Source organism: Petromyzon marinus, chromosome 61, assembly GCF_048934315.1.
Source record: "Petromyzon marinus isolate PM22_M1 ecotype Great Lakes invasive population chromosome 61, UKy_Petmar_22M1.pri1.0, whole genome shotgun sequence".
Taxonomy (NCBI): domain Eukaryota; kingdom Metazoa; phylum Chordata; class Hyperoartia; order Petromyzontiformes; family Petromyzontidae; genus Petromyzon; species Petromyzon marinus.
Genome location: NC_133727.1, coordinates 9,397,638 through 9,422,422, shown reverse-complemented (window position 1 = coordinate 9,422,422; position 24,785 = coordinate 9,397,638). Strand labels below are relative to the sequence as shown.

Below are 24,785 nucleotides of genomic sequence, written 5' to 3'. Positions count from 1 at the left end.
TTGTACATAGCAAAAAAAAAACTTACCAGCCAGCATGCCAGACGCCATCGTGGCAACGACAGGAGACTTCCGGGAGCTGAGTTTGGCCAAATGCCGGAAAATGAGGCCGTCTCGAGCCATCGCGTACACGATTCGCGGGAGGGGAAACATGGAGCCCAAGAGGCTGAGAGTGAAAGAAGGGAGATAAAATATGTTAATGTCAACAAAACTGCAAATTGCTTCCACCAATAAACCATTCTTTTTTTTGTCTACTCCAATCGTGCAACAAGCAGCGGCTCAATGGACGAAGGATCCATTGGGAAATCTCACACAGTAGAGCAACCCTCCGTGTTTAAGAATAGCCCACAGAAGCCGATATCCTTACATAAATGACCTTTGTTTATCCACAGACCAGACGGGGCACAAATTTCCCTCGTATACTGCTGCAAAAACATTGCCACGTGACAATCAAACTAATATGGTTTTTTACTCTAAAAACTTGGAAAGGTGGTAAATGGTAAAAGGCGCAGCCTTGAAATTGCCTCACTCACCGCTGGCAGAAAGGCATCCACTATTTATGTATAAATGTTGTGGGTAGAAACGTGGAGCGAGACTTCTCTTGGAGGCAACGCGTTTATTTCAATAAACAATAACAACGCCAATAGCCGTAACGCTTACAGCTATGGCCCCTGTAACACTATGGGGTACGGCCCCGTCACCCGATAACCTAAGGGAGGTACAGTCTCCCTTCTAGCGTGCCCTACACACTCTGGACTACGCTCTCACGGGTCCTCTGCTACGGGTGCTAGGGGAGGCTAGCCTGACCCGACCTAGCCAGGGTACGGATCCCACCACTGGTCCGCTGCAACCCGGCTCTGACAAGAGCCTCGGTTGAGGGTCCCAGGGTGCTGGTCTAGTCTTCCGGCGTCTTCGGGTCTTGAGTGGACGAACACTGCCGGTCCCGTTGAGAGGGCCGGCTTTTATACACAAGTTGGGGCTTACCCCGCCCCTAACCACACCTTCTCCAGAACTTTTCAGAAGTCTCTGGAAGGGTCTGGAATGAACCGTTGGCCCCTATCCCCCAGCCCCCGCCCCTTGGGGGTCTGGGGTCTCTACCCCTGGTCACGGGGTACCCGGGAGGGGGGGGGGGGGAGTTTACCCCAGGTCAACCACCACACCTCTCGCTCACTCTCTCGGCCGCCCCCTATCGGCCTGTGAGGGTGGTGACCATAAGAATACCCACAGCGCCTTGGTATGGCGCAACATCAACACTCAGAAATTGGCAGATACTTTAATATGGGCTAATCGATGAAACACCAGTGAAGGAGGGTGCCCACTTGAGATCCCGGTGAAGTCCCCACTCAGCTTGGTCCCAGTTAAGGGAGTACTGCCTTGAATGAGGAAGAAGGAGTAGCGATTGTCATCAGGCCCACAGAAGCCATAGGATGGAGTACCCCCCTTGCCTGACCCAAAATGGCTCTGAGAAATAAATGTCTGAATAATGAACATCATCAAAATTATAACCAATTGTCCATTTTGTGAGCTATCCTAACTAGAGAGTAACTGCAAGCGAATAAAACAAAATGCAACGGACGGTCTGAATGTGTAATGTAATGTGTTCGCGCTCACTGGTTACTCTTGGAAACCAATATTGTTTATGATCAATGCGTTTAGAAAGGTCTTTATTTCGTTCTAGGTTACCATATGGATTTAAATGTTATCGTAGTAATTTTATATTGGCAGATTCATACACGACTCTCATGCGTGAATATAATTTCACACATTTGTAAATCAACCTCACGCACCCCATGGAACATTGCCACGTAGAGAATGACGGGTTACACTACTGCGTAGGATTTCACAGGAGTGCTGCATATCTCTCCGACGTGTGCACGGGTCATACCACGCGTTGTTTGGCACGATGGCCGATGCTTCACTGCACGTGCTGGAAACTGAGAACCACTGATAATAGAGCACTGCAGAGCTTGGGGGCAGGGAGAATTCGGTGGCAGTTCACCGCGTGGCTCCGTTTCCCGCTCGTCTACGGTTCCATCGTGTCGCTCTCTCTGAGTGAATACTGTGCGGCGGCGCGTTGCAAGTTGACATCGTCATTTATTGACCAACTCTTCCACGATGTCCAGTTGTCTTGGCAGAAGTGGGAGTACCCACGCTTTACCCCAGCACACGCGACCTGCCGGTCGACTAACTGGGGTAAACCCCTCATCACTGGCGGGTGGACAGACAGAGACAGAGTAGGGGGATTTAAGAAACTTACAGCCATCGTTTCAGCTGCAACGCCAGGAGATCAAATCAAACCGGTCACCTCTGGATTGCAAGTCCAGTGTGGTGCCATCCATTACACAAGGACAGCATCCCAGATTACTGCCTTATGTATAATATTTGGTTAATTATCTAGGAACATTTTTGATAACTTTAGATGGTCTATCTTGCGACATCTTCTGTGATTATTATAACGCTCGTTTAGTCAGGAAAAGTCTCACCGAGTCTCGAGATCCTCTTTCAAGAGGGTCCTGCCAAGTTTTCGCAGTAAGGTGGTGTTGTTGCTGCTGTGCGTAATCCAATTTCCGTAATTTACAGGTAATTTTTCAGCAGTAATTTTTGTCAATACTCGTTACATTGTATGGCTTTTTTAGCTATGGGAGGACACCGGAGAACCCGAAGGAAACCCATACACATTACGGGGAGAACATAAACACTCCAGTTTAACACGTAGGCTTTCGCGACCAATATTATTCATAATAAAGGTTTTTGGGTTAGATCGCGTTTATTTATAAATGTGTCGTAACCCTCCACCACCCGACACGGCCAATCAGCAAAGAAAAGTGTCACGTTGACAAAAGACAAATAATTCACTACTTCAGCCCACCGGTGTGTTGAAGAGTTAATCCACATTTACAGTTTGAGTACGACGTTTCGCTGGTAAATACTTCCAGCATCATCGGGCAATTCGCCAGAATGGTAAAGCCCTCGCTTGCTCCCGGTTTTATATAGAGCAGAAGAGTGACGTCATCACTTAACTCATCATGAATAACACACTCCCATTCCTAGATATTTTGCTTGGACATGGCCTAAACGGTAAAATAACACACAGCGTTTACAGAAAGCAAATGCACACTGATGCCTATCTGAATGCAGAATCACATCATCATCCAGCTCAAAAATCCTCTCTTATCAAGACGCTCGTACATCGGGCGAAAACAGTGTCAGATGGTGAGAGTCTAGTGAGAGAGATTAAACACGTTAAAGACGCACTACGACAGAATGGCTACAATAATGCTCAAATTAACAGAGCACTGAATGCCAAATCACGATCGCAAAGCAATACTACTGAAAGCGACCAGATTGTTAAAACAATAAAAATTCCATATATCTCAGGAGTAACTGACAAATTAGCCCGCGTTTTGCAAAAGCAAAACATTACAGTAAGATTTGGTACAGTACACAAAATTCAAAAACTAATATCTTGCACTAAAGACGCATTACCTAAACTATCAACAGAAGGTGTATATCGGATTAATTGTTCATGTGGCAGCTGCTACATTGGGCAGACGGGTCGTAACATCAGCGTAAGACTAAAAGAACATCAGAGAAATATTAAATTATCTCAAACACAACTGTCGGCAGTGGCAGAACATGCTTGTCAACAAGGACACTCAATTGATTTTGACAATGTTGCAGTGGTGTGTAAAACTAATTATTACTGGCAAAGACTAATTAGAGAATCCATTGAAATTGAGAGGAACAAGAATAACTTTAATCGCTCTGACAGCTACCGGCTTAGTGCGGCCTGGAAGCGTATTATTAAATAATACACATTACATTTTGATTTAAAGAATTACTAATCTACAACTCATTACTAATCATAACCAATGACTGATTACTAATCGATTATATAATTACATTACCCCCCCTCCGCGTCTAATCACTGCACCTGATGAGTTAAGTGATGACGTCACTCTTCTGCTCTATATAAAACCGGGAGCAAGCGAGGGCTTTACCATTCTGGCGAATTGCCCGATGATGCTGGAAGTATTTACCAGCGAAACGTCGTACTCAAACTGTAAATGTGGATTAACTCTTCAACACACCGGTGGGCTGAAGTAGTGAATTATTTGTCTTTTGTCAACGTGACACTTTTCTTTGCTGATTGGCCGTGTCGGGTGGTGGAGGGTTACGACACATTTATAAATAAACGCGATCTAACCCAAAAACCTTTATTATGAATAATATTGGTCGCGAAAGCCTACGTGTTAAACTGACTAACCTCTATGGGGAGGATACTTTTCTTAAAACCAGAAAATTGGAGAAGCTTCGCATTAAGCGGATGAAATTGATATCTTCACTGGCGTTCCTCAAAAGGTGCAGAGATTCAAAGGTAATACCAAACGCAGTTAAAATAACACATCACATAAAGTCTTCTAAAGCTAACCAAATACTACACAAAGCTAGCAAATTATTATTAATAGAGAGAATACAGCACAATAGGAGTGAATTATCTTACATTTCGGAATCGCTAAAGCAGTTACACTTAGATATAAGCAATAGTGTATCTATGCATTATTGGAATATAATCGATAACATAACACAACAATCGGCTGATAATGTGTTTAAACTAACAAAAACTAACCAAATTAATAAATTTTCTAGACTACATAATAAACAAATCCCTACTGAAAACCAAAAATGTAAAAACAAAACTGTACTGAACTTGACCAACACTGTATTAACCGGTGACATGGTCTCTATCCTTTCTAAAGGCCTTAACTTTGCCGTTACCCCACGCACAATTCCAGTGGATGAGATAATTGCTGAGGTAGAATCAGCAGTTAGACTCCTTCCACATAATGAGGCAGAGATGACTAGACATGAGGTTGCTAAAATAATTGAGAATAGCAAAGTTCCAAAAGTAAATATTAGCTCTAATGAGGCAAAAGCCTTAAGAGAGCTGCGTGTAAATAAGGATATCCAAATCCTAGCAGCTGATAAAGGCCGCACTACTGTACTGATGTCACGAGCCGATTATGATAATAAAATTAGAAATTTACTAGAGGAAAGTACCTACATTAAAATTAAACGAGATCCAACTAATACTTTAGAACGTAAGACCACTGCAATAATTGCAAATTCATTAATCCCTAAAAATGAGCAATACCTATTTAAGCCAAGGGCCTCAAAACCACCTAGACTCTATGGGCTACCAAAGATTCATAAAATCGGCATCCCATTACGACCCATAGTCAGTACAATTGGCTCTGCCACATATCAATTAGCAAAATATATAACCAAACAAATACAGCCCTACATCGGTAAGACATCTTCATTCATAAAAAATTCAGAACATCTTGTGAATGTGATTAAAGATATTAAACTTACTCCTGATGATATTCTGGTAAGCTTTGATGTGATTTCTCTATTCACTAAGGTTCCAGTGGACGAATCGCTTAAATTACTTGATACACTAGTAAAGAATACCGGTTTACAAAAAGATATTCCGAAACTTGCTGGCCATTGCTTAAATAACACTTACTTCTTATGGAGAGGGGATTTCTTTAAACAAAAGGAAGGAGCAGCAATGGGGTCTCCTTTATCCCCTGCTATAGCAAATTTGTACATGGAAAACTTTGAAATAAGAGCACTTGCCTCGAGCACATTAAAACCATCCTTTTGGTTTAGGTATGTGGATGACACTTTGGTTGTCTGGCCACATGGTAAAGATACACTTAATGATTTTCTAAATCATCTCAATGCACAAAACCCGGCCATCCAGTTCACCATGGAAATGGAGGTGAATAACACACTCCCATTCCTAGATATTTTGCTTGGACATGGCCTAAACGGTAAAATAACACACAGCGTTTACAGAAAGCAAACGCACACTGATGCCTATCTGAATGCAGAATCACATCATCATCCAGCTCAAAAATCCTCTCTTATCAAGACGCTCGTACATCGGGCGAAAACAGTGTCAGATGGTGAGAGTCTAGTGAGAGAGATTAAACACGTTAAAGACGCACTACGACAGAATGGCTACAATAATGCTCAAATTAACAGAGCACTGAATGCCAAATCACGATCGCAAAGCAATACTACTGAAAGCGACCAGATTGTTAAAACAATAAAAATTCCATATATCTCAGGAGTAACTGACAAATTAGCCCGCGTTTTGCAAAAGCAAAACATTACAGTAAGATTTGGTACAGTACACAAAATTAAAAAACTAATATCTTGCACTAAAGACGCATTACCTAAACTATCAACAGAAGGTGTATATCGGATTAATTGTTCATGTGGCAGCTGCTACATTGGGCAGACGGGTCGTAACATCAGCGAAAGACTAAAAGAACATCAGAGAAATATTAAATTATCTCAAACAAAACTGTCGGCAGTGGCAGAACATGCTTGTCAACAAGGACACTCAATTGATTTTGACAATGTTGCAGTGGTGTGTAAAACTAATTATTACTGGCAAAGACTAATTAGAGAATCCATTGAAATTGAGAGGAACAAGAATAACTTTAATCGCTCTGACAGCTACCGGCTTAGTGCGGCCTGGAAGCGTATTATTAAATAATACACATTACATTTTGATTTAAAGAATTACTAATCTACAACTCATTACTAATCATAACCAATGACTGATTACTAATCGATTATATAATTACATTACCCCCCCTCCGCGTCTAATCACTGCACCTGATGAGTTAAGTGATGACGTCACTCTTCTGCTCTATATAAAACCGGGAGCAAGCGAGGGCTTTACCATTCTGGCGAATTGCCCGATGATGCTGGAAGTATTTACCAGCGAAACGTCGTACTCAAACTGTAAATGTGGATTAACTCTTCAACACACCGGTGGGCTGAAGTAGTGAATTATTTGTCTTTTGTCAACGTGACACTTTTCTTTGCTGATTGGCCGTGTCGGGTGGTGGAGGGTTACGACACATTTATAAATAAACGCGATCTAACCCAAAAACCTTTATTATGAATAAACACTCCACACAGAAAGGTGCCCAAGTCAGAAATCGAAACCCAGGCCCTGCCTGCTGTAAGGCACAAGTTTTAGTACTACACTGCCACCCTGCCCCCAAAGACACTCACGTCGGCCTGAATGTTCCAGGTCAGAGCAGGTGTTCCTGTAAAGAGGTTTAGCTGTTCTGCATGGATTTCCTCTGGGAACCTTCTGGTAACCCGGAGAAAACCCCATACAGAAGAATGGGGAGAATTTACAAACTATACACAGAAATGCGCCCCTTGCCGAGTGAACAGATACACGTAACGTGAAGTCCTGCAGACGCAGGAGGGTTGGTGGGAGGAGAAGAGGGGTGGCCAAACCCATCACCTGTCACCTACCTAGTGGAGAGTGCGCAGAGGGAGCCCACAGCGACGGGGTACTTGGCGGGGTCCCAGCCCACATACTCGAAGGCCACAGGCAGAGGGCTCTCCTTGTCCAGCAGATAGTAGGGCATCATGAGCGTGAGGGCGGCCGACACGCCGAAGTAGGCCGCGAAGCAGATGAGCAGCGACACGACGATCCCCACGGGGATGGCCCGCTGAGGGTTCTTCACCTCCTCGCCTGCAGCCCAGGGGAATGGATGCGACGCCGTTTTTCAAGATCAAAATCGATTAATAATGAGAGTAATGACGTGCGATTAGTAGCGGACGTTACTATCACTATTATAATATTTCTGCATTACCTACCAGTGCGTGATTTGAATGTCGTTTTCCACAAATGCATTTGCTGTGCAGTGTCTGCAATGTTTACGATTTATCCGCCGCTGTAGCTTCCTTTTTTTTTCTCGCCATGATCCTCCGCGGGTCATTTATAAATCATCTTAAGGCAGAACGTTTCTTACCCGCGCGCACAAACACGATCAATCAATAGCACCTGTGGAATTTTCTTGGCGAGTTGCTAACACGAGACATTATCATGGCCAACACCGCTGATGCCCATAATAAAGGTTTTTTTAGTTATATCGCATAATTATAAATGTGTTTGGTTTAACACGTAGGCTTTCGCGACCAATATCTGTAATATAGGATTTGGGTTATATCGCATAAATATATAAATGTGTCGTTAAAACCCGCCACCACCCGACACAGCCAAATAGTAAGGGTTGTCACGTAAACAGAACGTGGTCAATTTGTCACTAGTACAGTACACCGGTGTGTTGGAGAGCCAAGCCACAACATTTACAAACTGAGTACGACGTTTCGCCAGTAATTACAACTAGCTTCATCAGGCGACAGCCAGAATCTGGCTGTCGACACATTTATATATTTACGCGATCCAACCCAAAAACCTCTATTATGGATAAATGTGTTTGTCAATTAAATAAAACGTGCCAATTAGTTATTACTTCAGCACACGCCGGTGGCAAAGTCGCCTGATGAAGCTGGTTGTAATCACCAGTGAAATGTCACGGTACTAAAATTGTAAACGTTGTGGGTTTACTCTCCAACACACCGGTGCGCTGAAGGAGTAACTAATTGGCACTTTTGTTTACGCGACAAACCTTACTAATTGTCTGCGTTGGGCGGTGGTAGGTTAACGACACTTTTATATTTACGGGATCTAACCCAACCCCCCCCCCCCTTTATTATGGATATTGGTCGCGAAAGCCTACGTGTTCAACCGCCAATGCCACCAATGCCCACCACTGCACCTCATTACCAAACGCTGCTACACAGGAGAGATGCACAACTACCTCCAAGATGCGCCCAGACTGTCTCCCACCATCTGTGGTATTTTGCCAGTTATTGTTGAATTGTTGTTGATTTATCCCAGATGATAGGATATATCCATAACGTTTTTTGGGGCATTTTCTGCATTGCTTCTACTTGCCTAATCTCTTTACTTTCCTTTTCCAGAAATAATGAAATATTTCTTGAAAAGAATGTTGTTTGTATTTTGAAGCGTAATTCATCTTCTTGATTAGTTTTTATTCACATTTTTAATACGTAATTAAGTTAGTCTATATGTTTAAACAAATTATATTGTGCAGTTCATTTGTTCACTGTTGTTCTGTAACCCCCCTACACTACCCCCAACCTTCACCAACCCTCAGTGACCAGTGTGGTGAAGTATGGGCAAATAATCCCTGTAGCAAATCAGACAATCAATAGGAACCTGGCTTCGAGAGGCCTTGACACAGGTCTCCACCTAAATCCCCCGCAATTCCGATCTGGTCTTGCATTAATTATTTTAGCGATACCTGCACTGATAAATAGCAAACAAAAGTCAACACGTTTGTCATGAACACCGTGGCCTAACGTTTCGGGCAATAGCCCTTCTTCATTGCACACGAAGGAGGGCCATTGGCAAAATTCCAGACGGTGGGAAAAGTAGATGCTTGGTGAGGTGGCGACATTTTTGGGCAATGTCACACCGACGATGTGCAGCAAGATAGCTGCATCACTGTTCCACCTGAAGACGGAAGCTTGTGTTGCCTCCGAAACGTCGTGATATGATTTAGTTGTTTTCTTTTATTTTATTTTACCTACGTGACTTTACCGAAAAAACCAAAGAGGATGTACTTTTCTTTTCAAGGCCACGTGGCATTATTGACGGAACGTGCCGGGCTTTTTGTTTTGCCGTCGGAGCTATTCGGTCTCTTGCCGACGGGCGCCGTCGCTACCGGTGGTGGCGATGCAGTCGAAGCCGATGAAGGCGTAGAAGCAGGTGGCAGCGCCCGCGAGCATCCCCGTCACGCCAAACGGCAGGAAACCCCCGACGCCCAGCCTCAGCTCCGCGGGCGCTGACACATTCCAACTGTGGCGAGGAAACATGCCGAGGGGCGCCGCCGCGCCGCCGGCACTCGGTCACGGGATCCACGGCGACGGTGCCGAGCGGTGGAGCATTTTGCCAGCCCATTGCAGGGGTTCGCGGTTCGAGCCAAGCGGCCGCTCCGATTTAATGCCATAGGTGTATTGAGCGTAAATACATTATTACGATTACAATGCGTTATGAGGCGGTGGCAATGATACTACTCGGCCTTGATTAGCGCATTTGGTACCCATCCGATGACCTTAAAAGGTCAGCCAATCAACTTTTTTTATATATATGCATGGCCCATAGCATGCTTGCTCTTCCTCCAGGGCGCTGCGGTCTCCTGAAATGTTGCTATTCATCTCAGTCTGCGTCTTCACTTAGACGCACGAGCCTCACCTCGTCGCAGTCCATTGCATTTTTGCTCTTTCGCGGGCATTCGCTGCCATGTCGCACTTGATAATTTTCGTCCACTTGTAGGCATTATTGACAAAAAATATATTTTTAAAAAGCGTCAAACGCTTTCGTCCACGAATATTTGTCATCGGCGATTTACTTAGCAGCGTTAATGCCGGCACTGCTCCCGACAGCCACGCGAAGAACATCGTGGGGCACTTCCAGGCTGCCCATCTGTCCATCTGTCAGTCCGTCCATCCACTGCCTAGGGCGCGTCCATCCGTCGACCTGCCTGTGAGAGCTGGTGATGTTGGTGATCTCCTCGGGCACGATGGCCCAGTTGTGAATGTCGCCCTTCACAAAACCGGCCACCACCACGAAGCACAGCACCAGCACGTTCACCACCGTGAAGATCTTGTTCACCCATGCAGACTCCTTCACACCAAACGACAGCAAGCCTGCGCAAGGCCGAATACAGACGCCGACGCTTTTGAATCGAATTGAAAAACTCAATGTGTTCGTCAATAACCCGGCATATGAAATAGTTTTATTAAAACTAATTTCTTTAGAAATGCGTTTTTTGCTTAGTTTGTTGTCCTTCCCTCGCAACTTCAATTAGCACGGTTAGCTACGTACGGTAAAAAAGAAGTTCAACGTACATACACAATCGCTCGCGCCACTACTGGTGTTTGGCCTACTCTTCCACATTGGCCAGATGTCTCGGAAGATGTGGAAGTACCCACAATTTACCCCACCACACCACCTGTCGATTGACTGTGGTTGAACCCATTGACATCGCTGAGTGGACAGGGGAAGGATGGGGGATTTAAGAAACTTGCACTATTGTTTCACCTGCCGCGCCTGGAGACGGAATCGAAACGGCGACCTCTGGATTGCAAGTCCACTATTTGAACAATTAAACTGCGGCAGTATTATAGTTTACTACTGAATATTGAATACGTGGTAAATTGAACTAGAATTTTTTTTAACTAATTTAGAAGGTCTATCGTGCAACATTGATTATTATTAGGACTCTCTTTCAGTAGGATCCTGCCAAGTTGTGTTGCTATGTATAATCCCAAATTGAGTTATTTGCAGGTAATTTCAGCATCAGATGTGTGGCCAATACCAGTTACATTCTATTTATTTTAGCTCTGGGAGGAAATCTTAGAACCCGGAGGAAACCCATGCAGAACAGAGGGAGAGTGTACAAACTTCACACAGGAAAGCGCCTGAGTCAGAAATGGAACCAAGGCCGTTCTTGCTGTGAGGCACGGGTGTCGCCACTGCACCGCCACCACCCTGCCACCCTCGCAACGTTTTGAGCTTCGTTTGGCAACTCTCCACATGTGGCTCGACACCGCACGAAGGTTTTTGGTGCACGGCCGGGTTGTGGCGTCAGTAGGGTTTGGTCACCCCTATCGAAACCCCATACCTGCGAGGAGGAGGATGATGAAGGCAGCAAAGACATCTGGGTAGGAGGCGAGGCCCGGCAGATTGATGCCCGCGTTCGTCTGGAAGAAGGAGCTCATCGGGCGGCCAATCATTCCGTCAAACGTGGCGCTCCATGCCCTCGCGACGCTCGATGTGCCTGGATAGACAAAATGAAAAAGCGTGACAGTAGACGTTTTGGGAGTTCGCCATTGTTCAAAGCACATGCAGTGGGATTCCTCCAGGGCATCTCTGGAATCCCTCAAGAGGGAATCTCTGGAACCTCTCTAGAGGGCATCTCTGGAACACCTCCAGAGGGGATCTCTGGAACCCCTCTAGAGGAGATCTCTAGAACCACTCTAGAGGGCATCTCTGGAACACCTCCAGAGGGGATCTCTGGAACCCCTCAAGAGGGAATCTCTTGAACCACTCTAGAAGGATCTCTAGAACCCCTCCAGAGGGGATCACTGGAACCACTCTAGAGGAGATCTCTAGAACCACTCTAGAGGGCATCTCTGGAACACCTCCAGAGGGGATCTCTGGAACCCCTCAAGAGGGGATCTCTTGAACCACTCTAGAGGGGATCTCTAGAACCACTCTATAGGGGATCTCTAGAACCCCTCTAGAGGGGATCTCTAGAACCCCTCTAGAGGGGATCTCTTGAACCACTCTAGAGGGGATCTCTTGAACCCCTCTAGAGGGGATCTCTTGAACCACTCTAGAGGGGATCTCTAGAACCCCTCTAGAGGGGATCTCTTGAACCCCTCTAGAGGGGATCTCTAGAACCACTCTAGAGGGGATCATTGGAACCACTCTAGAGGGGATCTCTTTAACCCCTCTAGAGGGGATCTTTAGAACCCCTCTAGAGGGGATCTCTTGAACCCCTCTAGAGGGGATCTTTAGAACCACTCTAGAGGGGATCTCTGGAACCTCTCTAGAGGAGATCTCTGGAACCCCTCTAGAGTGGATCTCTTGAACCCCTCTAGAGGGGATCTCTTGAACCCCTCTAGAGGGGATCTCTAGAACCACTCTAGAGGGGATCTCTGGAACCCCTCTAGAGGGGATCTCTGGAACCCCTCTAGAGGGGATCTCTGGAACCCCTCTAGAGGGGATCTCTGGAACCCCTCTAGAGGAGATCTCTTGAACCACTCTAGAGGGGATCTCTGGAACCCCTCAAGAGGGGATCTCTAGAACCACTCTAGAGGGGATCTCTAGACCCACTCTAGAGGGGATCTCTGGAACCCCTCTAGAGAGGATCTCTTGAACCCCTCTAGAGGGGATCTCTTGAACCCCTCTAGAGGGGATCTCTAGAACCCCTCTAGAGGGGTTCTCTAGAACCCCTCTAGAGGGGATCTCTTGAACCCCTCTAGAGGGGATCTCTAGAACCACTCTAGAGGGGATCTCTGGAACCCCTTTAGAGAGGATCTCTAGAACCACTCTAGAGGGGATCTCTAGAACCACTCTAGAGGGGATCTCTAAAACCACTCTAGAGGGGATCTCTAGAACCCCTCTAGAGGGGATCTCTAGAACCCCTCTAGAGAGGATCTCTTGAACCCCTCTAGAGGGGATCTCTAGAACCACTCTCGAGGGGATCTCTAGAACCACTCTAGAGGGGATCTCTGGAACCCCTTTAGAGAGGATCTCTAGAACCACTCTAGAGGGGATCTCTCGAACCCCTGTAGAGGGATCTCTAGGATAGCGGTGGGTCCTTCATCAATAAGTTGTTATGTAGCAGCAGTCCTTTAAAAAGCCACCGCATGCGGTTCTGGAGCTGCAGGTTGCACATCCCTGCACTGGGCGGTCCACGGCTCAGTTGCACGGTGGGGTAAAAGGGATGGAAGTGTGCTGGCCGCCTTAAATGGAAATGTGCGCTGCCCTGCCGCACGCACACCCGCTCACCGATGACATAGGCGAGGATGAGGTTCCACCCCGTGATGAAGGCGAGCAGCTCCCCCACCGTCACGTAGCTGTAGAGGTATGCCGAGCCCGTCTTTGGCACGCGCGCGCCGAACTCGGCGTAGCACATGCCGGCCATCACCGACGCGAGCGCCGCCACCAGGAAGGAGAGCATGATGGCTGGGCCAGAGTCCTCGCGGGCCACGGCGCCGGCCAGCACGTAGACGCCGGCGCCCAGCGTGCTACCAACGCCAAGCGCCACCAGGTCGAGCGTAGTGAGGCATCGCGCCAGCTGCTCCTCGCCCTCCACCTCGCCGCTGTCCGAGAGGGCCTTGCGACGGGCCAGGCGGCCCACAAATGAGAGGGCCGGCGACGTTCCACACGCGCCAATGGTCATGGTCGCGACTGGAGGAGACAGAGAGGAGGTCAAAAGGTCGTGGTCACTTATATCAAAGGCGTATCGGTGGTATCGGAGTACCGAGTAGGGTTGCCTTGATATCACTTTTCACAATACGATATAAAATTTCACGATACGACGATTATCGCACGATACCCGTTCTGTGTAACTTTGTCATTGTGTTTGATGTTTTCATAGTATTGTTTGTGTTTCTGTCCTTCCAGTACAAACGTAAGGTGCCTTAATAGTTCTTCAACTGCAATTCACTCTACGCAAGCCTGCTGTCATTCTTTCACTCATTGCCACCTTAAAATCAATACGATATCAAATTTCACGATATGACGATTATCGCACGATACCCGTTCTCTGTAACTTTGTCATTGTATTTGATGTTTTCATAGTATTGTTTGTGTTTCTGTCCTTCCAGTACAAACGTAAGGTGCCTTAATAGTTCTTCAACTGCAATTCACTCTACGCAAGCCTGCTGTCATTCTTTCACTCATTGCCACCTTAAAATCTATAACACTTAAACGCACATGCTGTCAGTTATGAAAAAAAATATACTAGAAAAATTACGGCATCATAATTTTCCATAATATTTTTGAGAAATGGGTTATAGCTATTTGGCCAGCAGGTTTGTACATTGGCACCACTTGTGCTTCACAGCAAAAAGGTCCTGGGTTCGATTCTTAACTCGGACAATCTGAAAACAGTACTGGCTAAAGGGCTACATTTTTCTGTCACCCCAAAACATATACCAGTAGAGGATATCATCTCTCAGGTCGATGTAGCCCTCAAAGGCATAGAACACATCCAAGCAGACGTTGCGAGAGCTGAAATAGCCACTATTCTTAAGAATGCTAAGAAACCCATTAGCAACATCAGCAAAAAATAAACGCTCTGAACTCGCGAATTTAAAAAAATAGAGATGATATTAGTCATCCTCTCGGCCGACAAAGGCAAGGCCACTGTCATTATGGATAAAAACTCATACAACAACAAAATCCAGGACTTACTCAATGATGGGAGTTACTCAAAAATTAAAAATGACCCTATTAACAGCCTAACGATAAAAACCAACAAGATCATCACAAGTTCGACTTCCCTAATCGAACCAACCAAACGTCCCTCCCTAAAATCCTCCACTGCAAGACCTCCCAGATTCTATGGTCTTCCCAAGATCCATAAAGAAGGTACCCACTACGACCCATCGTGTCCACTATCAACTCCCCTACCTACAAACTGGCCCGTTTTCTGTCAGATACTCTGCATCCCTTCACTGGCAAGACCACCTCAGCAGTACTTAACTCAACCCAATTGGTTTCTATGGTCAAGGACATTGTACTGTCTCCTGACGATATCCTCGTCAGCTTTGATGTGGTCTCTCTGTTCACTAAGGTCCCAGTATCTGATACCATTACAATAATTGAAGATTTGGTCCAACATGGACTGGACCCCGATGTACCTGCGTTGGTTAAGCACTGCCTCAACAACACCTACTTTACTTGGAATGGCACCTTCTACAAACAAAATGAGGGTACCCCTATGGGTTCCCCCTTATCACCAGTGATAGCCAATGTTTTCATGGAGAAATTTGAATCAGACGCCATCCAGACATCCACCCTCAGTCCTTCCCTGTGGAAGAGATATGTGGATGACACTTTTGTCATTTGGTCACATGGCCTCCCAGCTTTGAACCTTTTCCTAGACCACATCAATTCCAGACACCCTTCCATCAAATTCACCATGGAAGTGGAGAAAGATGTCAAGCTGCCATTCTTGGATGTTCTGTTTGAGAGAAGGTCTGATGGCTCTTTGGGACATTCTGTCTACAGGAAACCCACCCACACAGATTCCTACTTGAAACCTGATTCCCACCACCACCCGACTCAGAAGAATGATCTCATCAAAACGTTATACCATAGGGCTCATTGCATTTCTGACCAACACCACCTGACCAGTGAATTAAAACATGTACATCTGGCCCTCAAGATGAACGGTTACTCTGACCGTACCATCCGCCAAGCTGTTTCTCCCACCATACAGAAACAACCACTTGACACTCCGATCAAAATCATCACGTTACCATACATAGCAGGCGTTACTAAAAAGATTTCCAAAATTCTAAACAAACACAAGATCCAGGTCCGGTTCAACACAGTACACAAAATCCATGATCTGATCCCATCCGTAAAGGATGTCATTCCTGACTTACAGTACCCCGGTGTTTACAAATTGAGTTGAACCTGCGGTGACTGCTATATCGGGGAGACGAAGCGACATATCTCTGACCGTATTCGCGAGCACAAATCAGATTTGAAACACGGCAGAACGAATTCTTCTGCCGTGGCTGATCACTGTTACAACGCTGTGGGTTATCATGATATTGTTTTCTCCGATACCAAGATACTCTGCAAACCTACCGGTTATTATCAGAGATTTGTCCATGAGGCCATCCAGATATACAAACACAGACACAACTTCAACCGAGAGGATGGTTTCAAATTAAGCAACCATTGGAAAGATGTTATAAATCAAGTCAAATGTTAGCTGCCTTTTAATTGTACAGCAATTTTCAGTGGTGGTATTCCAAATTTTAGATGCTTTTTTCGTTTTCAAAAATGGGGCGTACTCGCCCGCCATTGCCTCCCCCCGAACCCCCCGGCAGCATAACAAACAGGGGTTTTACCCACATGTGTTGGCAGTCCACCACAGCCTTCCTCTCGAACTCCCTGCAGCTTAACAAAAGGTGGCTTGACTCAGCCCTCCCACCCACCCACGCCCCTTTCTGACTCCTCCCCCTCCCTTAACCTATATATAAACCCGATCGTCTCAGAGCTGTGTACCTAACACAGATTTTCTGCTGTGACTATTCCACCTGAAGACGGAAGCTTGTGTTGCCTCCAAAACATCGTGATTTTATTGTTTTCTTTTATATTTATTTTATTTTACCTCCGTGACTTTAATAAAATCAAAGAGTAGGCCAACAATTGTCACTGGGAAACCAATTTCAAGAAAACCCATCCAATATATCGCTTGCAATACACTTAAGATGTATCCCATGCGAACGCGCGGTCAGTGTCAGTTATTAATGTTGTTATGCGTACAAATATAAACAGCGAAAGCGTGTTACCTTTAAAGCCCAGCTTGGAGAGGAGCTCTTTTTTTCCCACTTGGCAAAAATTCAGTTGTGCGAACTTGCTGCTAAGCTCAGTTGGGATCCTCATTAATCATCGGTGCGACTCAAAAAATATCTCGGCGACACGTGGAGAAACGGTTTAAAGAGCCGAAACATTGAAACCAATCACGGAGCAGGACAGCCACGATATCAATGGCACGATATTAGCAAGGATTGACTTTGACACATTTTAGATTGACCGATACAGAGTCGGACGGCACGTCCCTTTTAAAGCTGCGGGCGTGCGCGTTGGGTGGACGGGACGCGTCCTGCCAAGTGCTGCCCGGGACACAAATAACAGAGGACGTTATGCAATGGGGCCAATTTCTTATTTTACATTTGGCAATGCCTGGACGCATCACTCTTACACCCCGCCCCCTCACCACACCCCCGATCCCCGTGCTGCTGGATGTGTTTTTTTTACAAACACTCCGTATCCCGTCATGAACTCCTTCGCATTCACCATCAATATTCTTTGGGTCTTTCGGTAAAGTCACGTAGATAGGTTGAAAGAAATACAAATACAAAAAACTACGACGTATCGATAGCAACACAAGCAGTCATCATTTTCCTGATGACGAACGCTTGTGTTGCGATCGAAACGTTTTAGTTTTTTGTATTTTTGTTATTTCTTTCAACCTATCCACGTGACTTTACCGAAAGACCCAAAGAATATGAATTCCTGCAGTCGGGAAAGCTTTAAGTCAAGATTACCATCAATCCTTCACATTCATGATCCATCCACTGCTGGATCATGTCGTCGCTCTCCATCGCTCATGGTTTTGCGATGCACAGTCACATTTAAAGTTATTTTTTTCATTTTACAATGTCTCTAATTTGCATTTGTTTTCAGTTCCAATGCAATTCATGTAGTCCTCTTTCTAATAAGGACATGCGGATGAAAATAATATGATTATTATCATCGGAGAGCAAACACACACATTGATTAGAGACACAGCGATGACTGGGCAGGGCAGAACGCTCGAAGGGATGATGGCCGTGTCGAGACTAACAATGGTGCGAGTGGCAGCGAAACATACGCTTCTGCGGCCGTCTGGACCGCTCTTCCTTCTGATCTTAGAGTTGCCACTGGAAGCTATGCTTCTTTTAAATCATCGAAATTGACAAACTCTTTTATTCAGAACTGCTTTTTTTGTTTAGTTTGTTGTCCTTCCCCGCACCTCAGATTAGCGTGGTTGGCTACGTATGGTGCAAAAGAAGTTCAACATTCATACAAACTGCCCAGAGACTAACACTGCCCAGAGACTCAACATTGCCCATAGATCTTCTTTGGTTCTTTCGGTAAAGTCACGTATCAATTTATTATTTTTATTATTTTATTCTCATTCTACGTGACTTTACCGAAAGAACCAAAGAAGATGAATCCTTGCAGTCACGAAAGCCTTAAATCGAAATTGCCCATAGACTCAACACTGCCCAGAGACTAACACTGCCCAGAGACTCAACATTGCCCATAGACTCAACACTGCACCTCCAATTTGCACGGTTGCGAAAGAAGTTCTATATACGTACTTGCATGCAAGGGGCCCACCACGGAGACGGAATGATGATGAGATCATGTCGTGTGCGAGAGCTGAATGAATTGTTCGCGCGGCACGGTGAGGGATAGTAGCTACTTGGAGGGGGAGGGGGGTGGGTCTTCATCCAGCAGTGGATATAGCATGGCTGACAATTAATGACGATGAATTTTCGCACCGATTTGCAAGAGCAGTACCTACTTTGGGTCTGAATTCTGTTCTGGAGATTATTTCTGGACGCCGCATGAATCTCGCCTTACATGAACGAAAATCACACTGACAAGAGGAGTGAGTCGATTCACTCAATTTGTAAAAAAAAAAGCCTTTTCATACCATTTTAGCATGAATTTAGGTATTATAATACACGATTCTTACGGATAAGAATAACCTTTTAGTCTTGTGGGTAGTAGCTTGCCCCAATAATCCCATCCCAACTGTCAGCCAGCCGAGCAGCATTCCGGAAAATATCGAGCTAGAAATGAATCCATGTGCAAGAAGCATATTTATTATACAGCCTTCTACAGCAGCAGCTGTCCAATCCACCGAGCACTGAGATCCATTCTGGTGCAACTCAGCGGGCTCCACGATCCACTGAAGAGCTATGACCAACGAATACCCGGATAGATCAAAACCCGAAGATCCAGCTGGGTTTGATCTTCCACGAAGCTCATGGTCCACCCTAACTGGCATCCACTACACAAACCATGGCAAATGCGGACACCTGATGCACAAATGGAAGAAAAGAATAACTCTCCAATGTGCGACTGTGGTCATCCAGCACAGACCGTAACAACGTATGAACGAAGCAATGCCCCGATTCACAAGTACAAAGGAGACATCGCATCGATACACTACTCCGCTGCTCCTGCTAATGCGGTTATCTGCGCTTGACCACCTGAATGTGAAATTGTAAGTTGTTGCTCTGCATCTACATCAGCAGCCATACGAAAGAAGAAGACCCAGATAGAGTTTATCCTGTGATAGAACACTTTTGACATACCCAGTCCTTGCCCTGTTGGTAGCTATTATTTTTGCGTTAATTCTTAGTTGGGGATTCGTATTTTCCATCAGCCATAACGATAACTATTGTCCACTTATGATCTAAGCGTTTCTTCTGATTTGTCCCGAGTTCCACAAACACAATATTTTTGCGATATCCATCCTTGGATGACGATCCACGTGATTGGCCACCGCTGCTCTACAGGTACCACGTGTTCTTTTTTTTTTAAATGGCAGGGAAATTGCGATGGGATATTGAGGCAAATTGCTGGTGCCTCCGAGGTTTAACGGGTCGGGCCAAGGCACGTGGTACAGCTGGGACGGAGCCAGAGTGCTTTCACGCTCCCAGTCATACGAGCTCTGTGTGGCCTTGTGAGTCAGTGTTGTTACTTTCCACTGTGGCTCAACGTGCACACGCAATCTGTGTTTCGTGAAAAGCACACATACACAACATTAAGGTAAACTTTCTTCACATGTCATTCTCTATTCACTGCTTTAAAATACCCGTCACCATTGATGTGTTGCAGTATACTGTAGTATAGCAAGATTGACATTATAATGTCCTTTATTTACTAAGGAAAGGTCTCACTGAGTCCCCAACACTTTGTTTTCAGGAGGGTACTACTTCTGCTGCTACATTGGGATATTTGGCCAATGCCAAAACCCATCCACATGAGGGGGTAACAACCTCTAAGTTGTACTAGCATAAATGCGTATTATTGGTTCTTTCGGTAAAGTCACGTAGATAGAAAACAAAAATCTAAATTAAAAACAAAAAACCCACGGCGCTTCGATCGCAACACGAGCGGTCTTCTTCAGTTGGCAATCCGTGGAAAGACTGAATAATTTAATCTGTGATGTGGACTGGGGCCATTGATGTACAGACAGATCCTGGCCACCTTACAGCACCATGCTTACAGCCGCTGGCAAGCAATGATGGTCACCCTTCCCAAGCACTAACCAGGCTCAGCTCCGCTCAGCTTCTGAGTTCCGAATTGATTGAGCACATTCAGGGTTATCCTGCTTGTTGGCAAAAATATACATTTTCATCAGCACCCTCCCAAAGCCTTTGCAGCATCTCATGGTCCTGCTCTGCAACAAACCACCCAACATCTGCAGACGAGCCGATCTCATTACTCCATCTCTTGGGCGCGTTCCCTACTTTATCTCCCGCTAAGTAAAGCAGTCTCAGGCCATCGTCCCTTTCAGCGCCGTGTCTTGTTAATAGCCATAATTACAGTAGGTATCTAACACGTCTATGTTCTCTAATCCACGTGGTTGCTCTTTCTGCCTCGCAGTGTAATCCCAAAGCGTGCGTCGTGCCCCGTGCTAAACTTGCCGACTTTTCAGCCTCTGATCCGTCCTTTTTAAGTGTTCACGTTTTCTGTTGATCCAGAAGGGTTCGCGACAATTTCACTGCGTAGCCAAAGCTGAACAGAGCACCCTCAGTGTAATCGCGCAACAACACAACAATTAATAAAAAACTCAAGTGACCTCCGACAGTTGCGAAATAGCGTTGCGATCGCACAAGCGTCCGCTTGCGATCGTTTTGCAATCGCATGACCCCCCCCACCTCGCGCCGACCCCCCCTCTCCCAAAGAAAGAGAGGCGTATATATTTTTTTTTAGCAGATGGACCATGAGCATTGCAAGTTGAAACGGTCGGTCACAAGTTTAAGAAACTACAAATGTTCACGGCCATATCGGGAAAAAAAACGTGATTCTCAAAATCTAAAACGGCACTCTTCGATTAAAAAGATGGATTTTTGCCAAATATCCTAAATTGAGCAGTAAAACAAACTAACCTTGAGGCTCCTGGGTAAATAAACGTCGTGGTTACGTACAAATTAAGTCTTGTTTTGGTAAAATAAAACATGAAAAATACACACAAATATGGCACAATGTTCGCTTATCTAACTCGCTAGGAGCGAGCACAGCGACCCGAGTTCGATTCCCGCTTACAGCCAACACCAGCGACGATTATCTGAACTGGTCCTGCCCCCCCCCCTAGGTCGACTCAGCCTTAAATTAATGCCTGGTGTGGTGTGTAAACATCGCCACTGGGGAGACAAAGGCGTCCGGGCGTGGTGCTCACCACCCAACTCCTCGTGCGCCATACCAGCCTTCATAGGTGCCCGCTAACAGCACTTGCCGCAACAATTTGTTAAGGCTATAGTCGGGGGCGGGTTTGTCTTTGTATACATACACATCCATAACTTTCCACGGTGGCGTAACAGTTAAGTGGCTGGACAAAAATGAAAGCACGTGCTGCTTTAAACACAGGGCCATGCTTGACTGCGCTTTAGTACAGCACAGCGGTTGTGTGTTGGAGAGTAAATCCACAACATTTACAATCTGAGTACGACATTTCTCTAGTAATTACGACGAGCATTATCAGGCGACAGCCAGATGATGCACATCACTAAAAAAATAGATACAATCTGGATGTCGCCTGATGAAGCTAGTTGTAATTACTGGCGAAACGTCGTACTCGGGATTGTAAATGTTGTGAATTTACTCTCCAACACACAACCGGTGTGTGCTGAACTAGTATACTACACTATACACTAAACTATAATTGTAAGTGTTGTAGTGGGTTTACTCTCCAACACACAGGCGGTGTGCTGAACTCGTAACGAATTGCCATGTTTTGTTTACGTGACACAACCTCGCTAATTGGCTGTGTCAGGTTGGTGGCAGGTTACACGACGCATTTATATTTACGCGATCTAACCCAAAAACAACCTCTATTATGGATAAAGTTGGTCGCGACAGTCTCCCACGTGTTAAACTGACATTCGTCAATGCCATCATGTCTATGTGCATGATGAAGGGTCGTTGCCCCAACCGTTGTCTGACATATTTATATTTAAATTTTCCTTTATTGCGTTAATGAAGAATGTGCTGAGTTTGTTTTCTTAATTGTGCTTGTGCACCACCGCAGAATCAGAATATTTATTTCTACTGGAGGAATCCCATGAGCCATAAGGCCCTTTTTCACAGATGTCCAATAAGCGGCGGGTCGGAACTTTACAACAAACAATACAAACACACGGTCGGAGTGAAAAGTATAGGAAAGCAAATCACAAAAAATGTATTACTAATAACACTAAAATATTTTCTTTATTTTACCAGGTAAAGCCCACTGAGCTTTCAGTTTATTTTTCAGAAGCAACCTGGCCACAAATGATAGCGCAACGAAGTGGCTTATATCATGTGGAAATATATAGCAGACAAATACTCTAAACGCGCGTTTTCTATATGTGGAGGGGTTAACACTTGGAGAAAATATCTATGTAGCGGCACTAGAATCATGTTTAATATGGAGTGATTATTTCAGAGCGGTCAATACATTTAAATTCTCATTAGCATCATTATGAGAAACACACAACGTTAAAACAGTGCGGTAAATGTGCCTTGTCCGTGTATCCTGAATTAATAATGACCACAAACAAAAATCTCTCCAAACTGGTTTCACCAGTGCATTGAGCGCTTTGGCAAAAAGTGGAGTTTGCACTGTATCGCTACGGGTAAAGGCAAATGTATTCCAGACAGATACTTAATAACGCTGATCTCATAGTTCATGGGCCAGTGCAGAAATCGGTACCACCTAAGATAGCACAACGCAACTTTTGTCGTACCGATTTATGTATACGGCTAATGTGAGTGAATTACTTCGAAAACGTATTGGTTTAGCGATATTTGTTTGTTGTAGTACAGAGTTAGACTGATAACTTTAATCTAAATTGTCTTATGGTTATTCTTAGTTTTTTCGGTAAAGTCACGTTGAAGAGAAACAACAAAATAACAAAATATATATATTATTGTTTTATATATATTTTGTTATTTTGTTGTTTCTCTTCAACGTGACTTTACCGAAAAAACTAAGAATATGAATTACTGCAGTCACGAAAGCTTTAAATCAAAATTTGTCTTATGCTTGTTATAGTTTGACTTGCATCCCACTGGGATTTTTGCACACAGCATTGATATACGGTGCTTTTTCTGGAAGACTTTGCTGTTTTTTCCTGGATTTTTCTGTTTGCGCGTAGTCACTTTAAGATGTTTCTTGTCCATGTTTTTGTTTGTTGCGGTTGCACCAGATTCAAGAGCCGAATGGCTCACAGGGCTATACCAAATAAATGAAAATTGAAACTGAAAAAACTTGATAAACCCGTTCATTTAAAATGCTTATCGCATAATTCACTGTTGTTGACCATATTAATAAACTAGAACCACTTAAGTTCAGCCACATCAGGTGGTAACGACAGATGACATATCTGGTCCTGAGTTAACGGATTAACCCACCCACATTCACCCAAACTCTGTCCTTCCATAGGTTCAATACGGATTCAACAATGCGGTTCTTGTCAGTCGCCCAGATAATACGAAGACATCTCAAGACGCTGCGCAGTTGGCAGGAAGTCGTGCGAGTTTGCAGAGGTTATTCGTCTGTTTTTTTGTTTGTTTACCAGCAGGAGATTAAGGGTAGAAATGCTACAGGGAATTAAGATGACACTGTGGTGTAACGGTGAGAATCACCGCACTTGCAATCCAGAGGTCGTTGGTTAGATTACATCTCCAGGCACGGAAATTAAAATCCGGGGTAAGTTTATTACACCCGGCTCCCCGCCCACCACCAACCCCGCCTCGGTTCAACTACAGTCGATCTTTATATTCTTGGTTCTTTCGGTAAAGTCACGTAGAAGGGAAACAATAAAATAATAAAAATATAAAACAATAAAATTCTCACGACGTTTCGACTGCAACACAAGCAATCATCGTCAGGTGTGAAAACCACAGCAAGAAATTTTGAAAAAAAGTGGCGGTTTTTTTAACGTTAGCACCACGGAGAGCGATTTGGCAATTATTCAGATGGACGAGTCCATCTATGTTCGGAAAAGAGGAGGGGGGAGACAAAAATAATGGATACGGTCTGAAAGCCACCGTAAGCGTGAACAATCAATTAAGACCCGAAATGGTTGATCAAAGCCTTCCTATGATTGTTAAGCCAGAATCCATCTTCTCGGTTGAAATTGTCTCTGTGTTTGTATATGTGGATAGCCTCATGAACGAATCTCTCATAGTAGCCAGATGGCTTGCAAAGAACCTCTGTCTTGGAGAAGTTAATGTCAAGTGAGCCTAAAACTTAACACGTCATGCGAATTTTATTGTTTTATATTTT

General features: G+C 45.0%; 1 protein-coding gene across 3 annotated transcripts in view; it reads right to left on the bottom strand.

Annotated features, from left to right (window-relative positions):
* The window catches only part of LOC116955661 (high affinity cationic amino acid transporter 1-like), a 42,930-nt gene that overhangs the window by 12,357 nt on the left and 5,788 nt on the right, over window positions 1-24,785 (bottom strand). For 2 of the 3 annotated variants that reach the window (XM_076053526.1, XM_032976877.2), the window contains 6 exons: window positions 13,493-13,894; window positions 11,598-11,753; window positions 10,455-10,620; window positions 9,636-9,769; window positions 7,351-7,573; window positions 27-163 (listed from right to left, as the gene is read on the bottom strand). In XM_076053526.1, the coding sequence (XP_075909641.1) occupies window positions 27-163; window positions 7,351-7,573; window positions 9,636-9,769; window positions 10,455-10,620; window positions 11,598-11,753; window positions 13,493-13,886 (1,210 nt within the window). In that variant the 5' untranslated portion in view covers window positions 13,887-13,894. Of the gene's footprint in view, window positions 1-26; window positions 164-7,350; window positions 7,574-9,635; window positions 9,770-10,454; window positions 10,621-11,597; window positions 11,754-13,492; window positions 13,895-17,019; window positions 17,433-24,785 lie in introns of those variants that run through there. The other variant, XM_032976876.2, reaches the window with a different exon arrangement.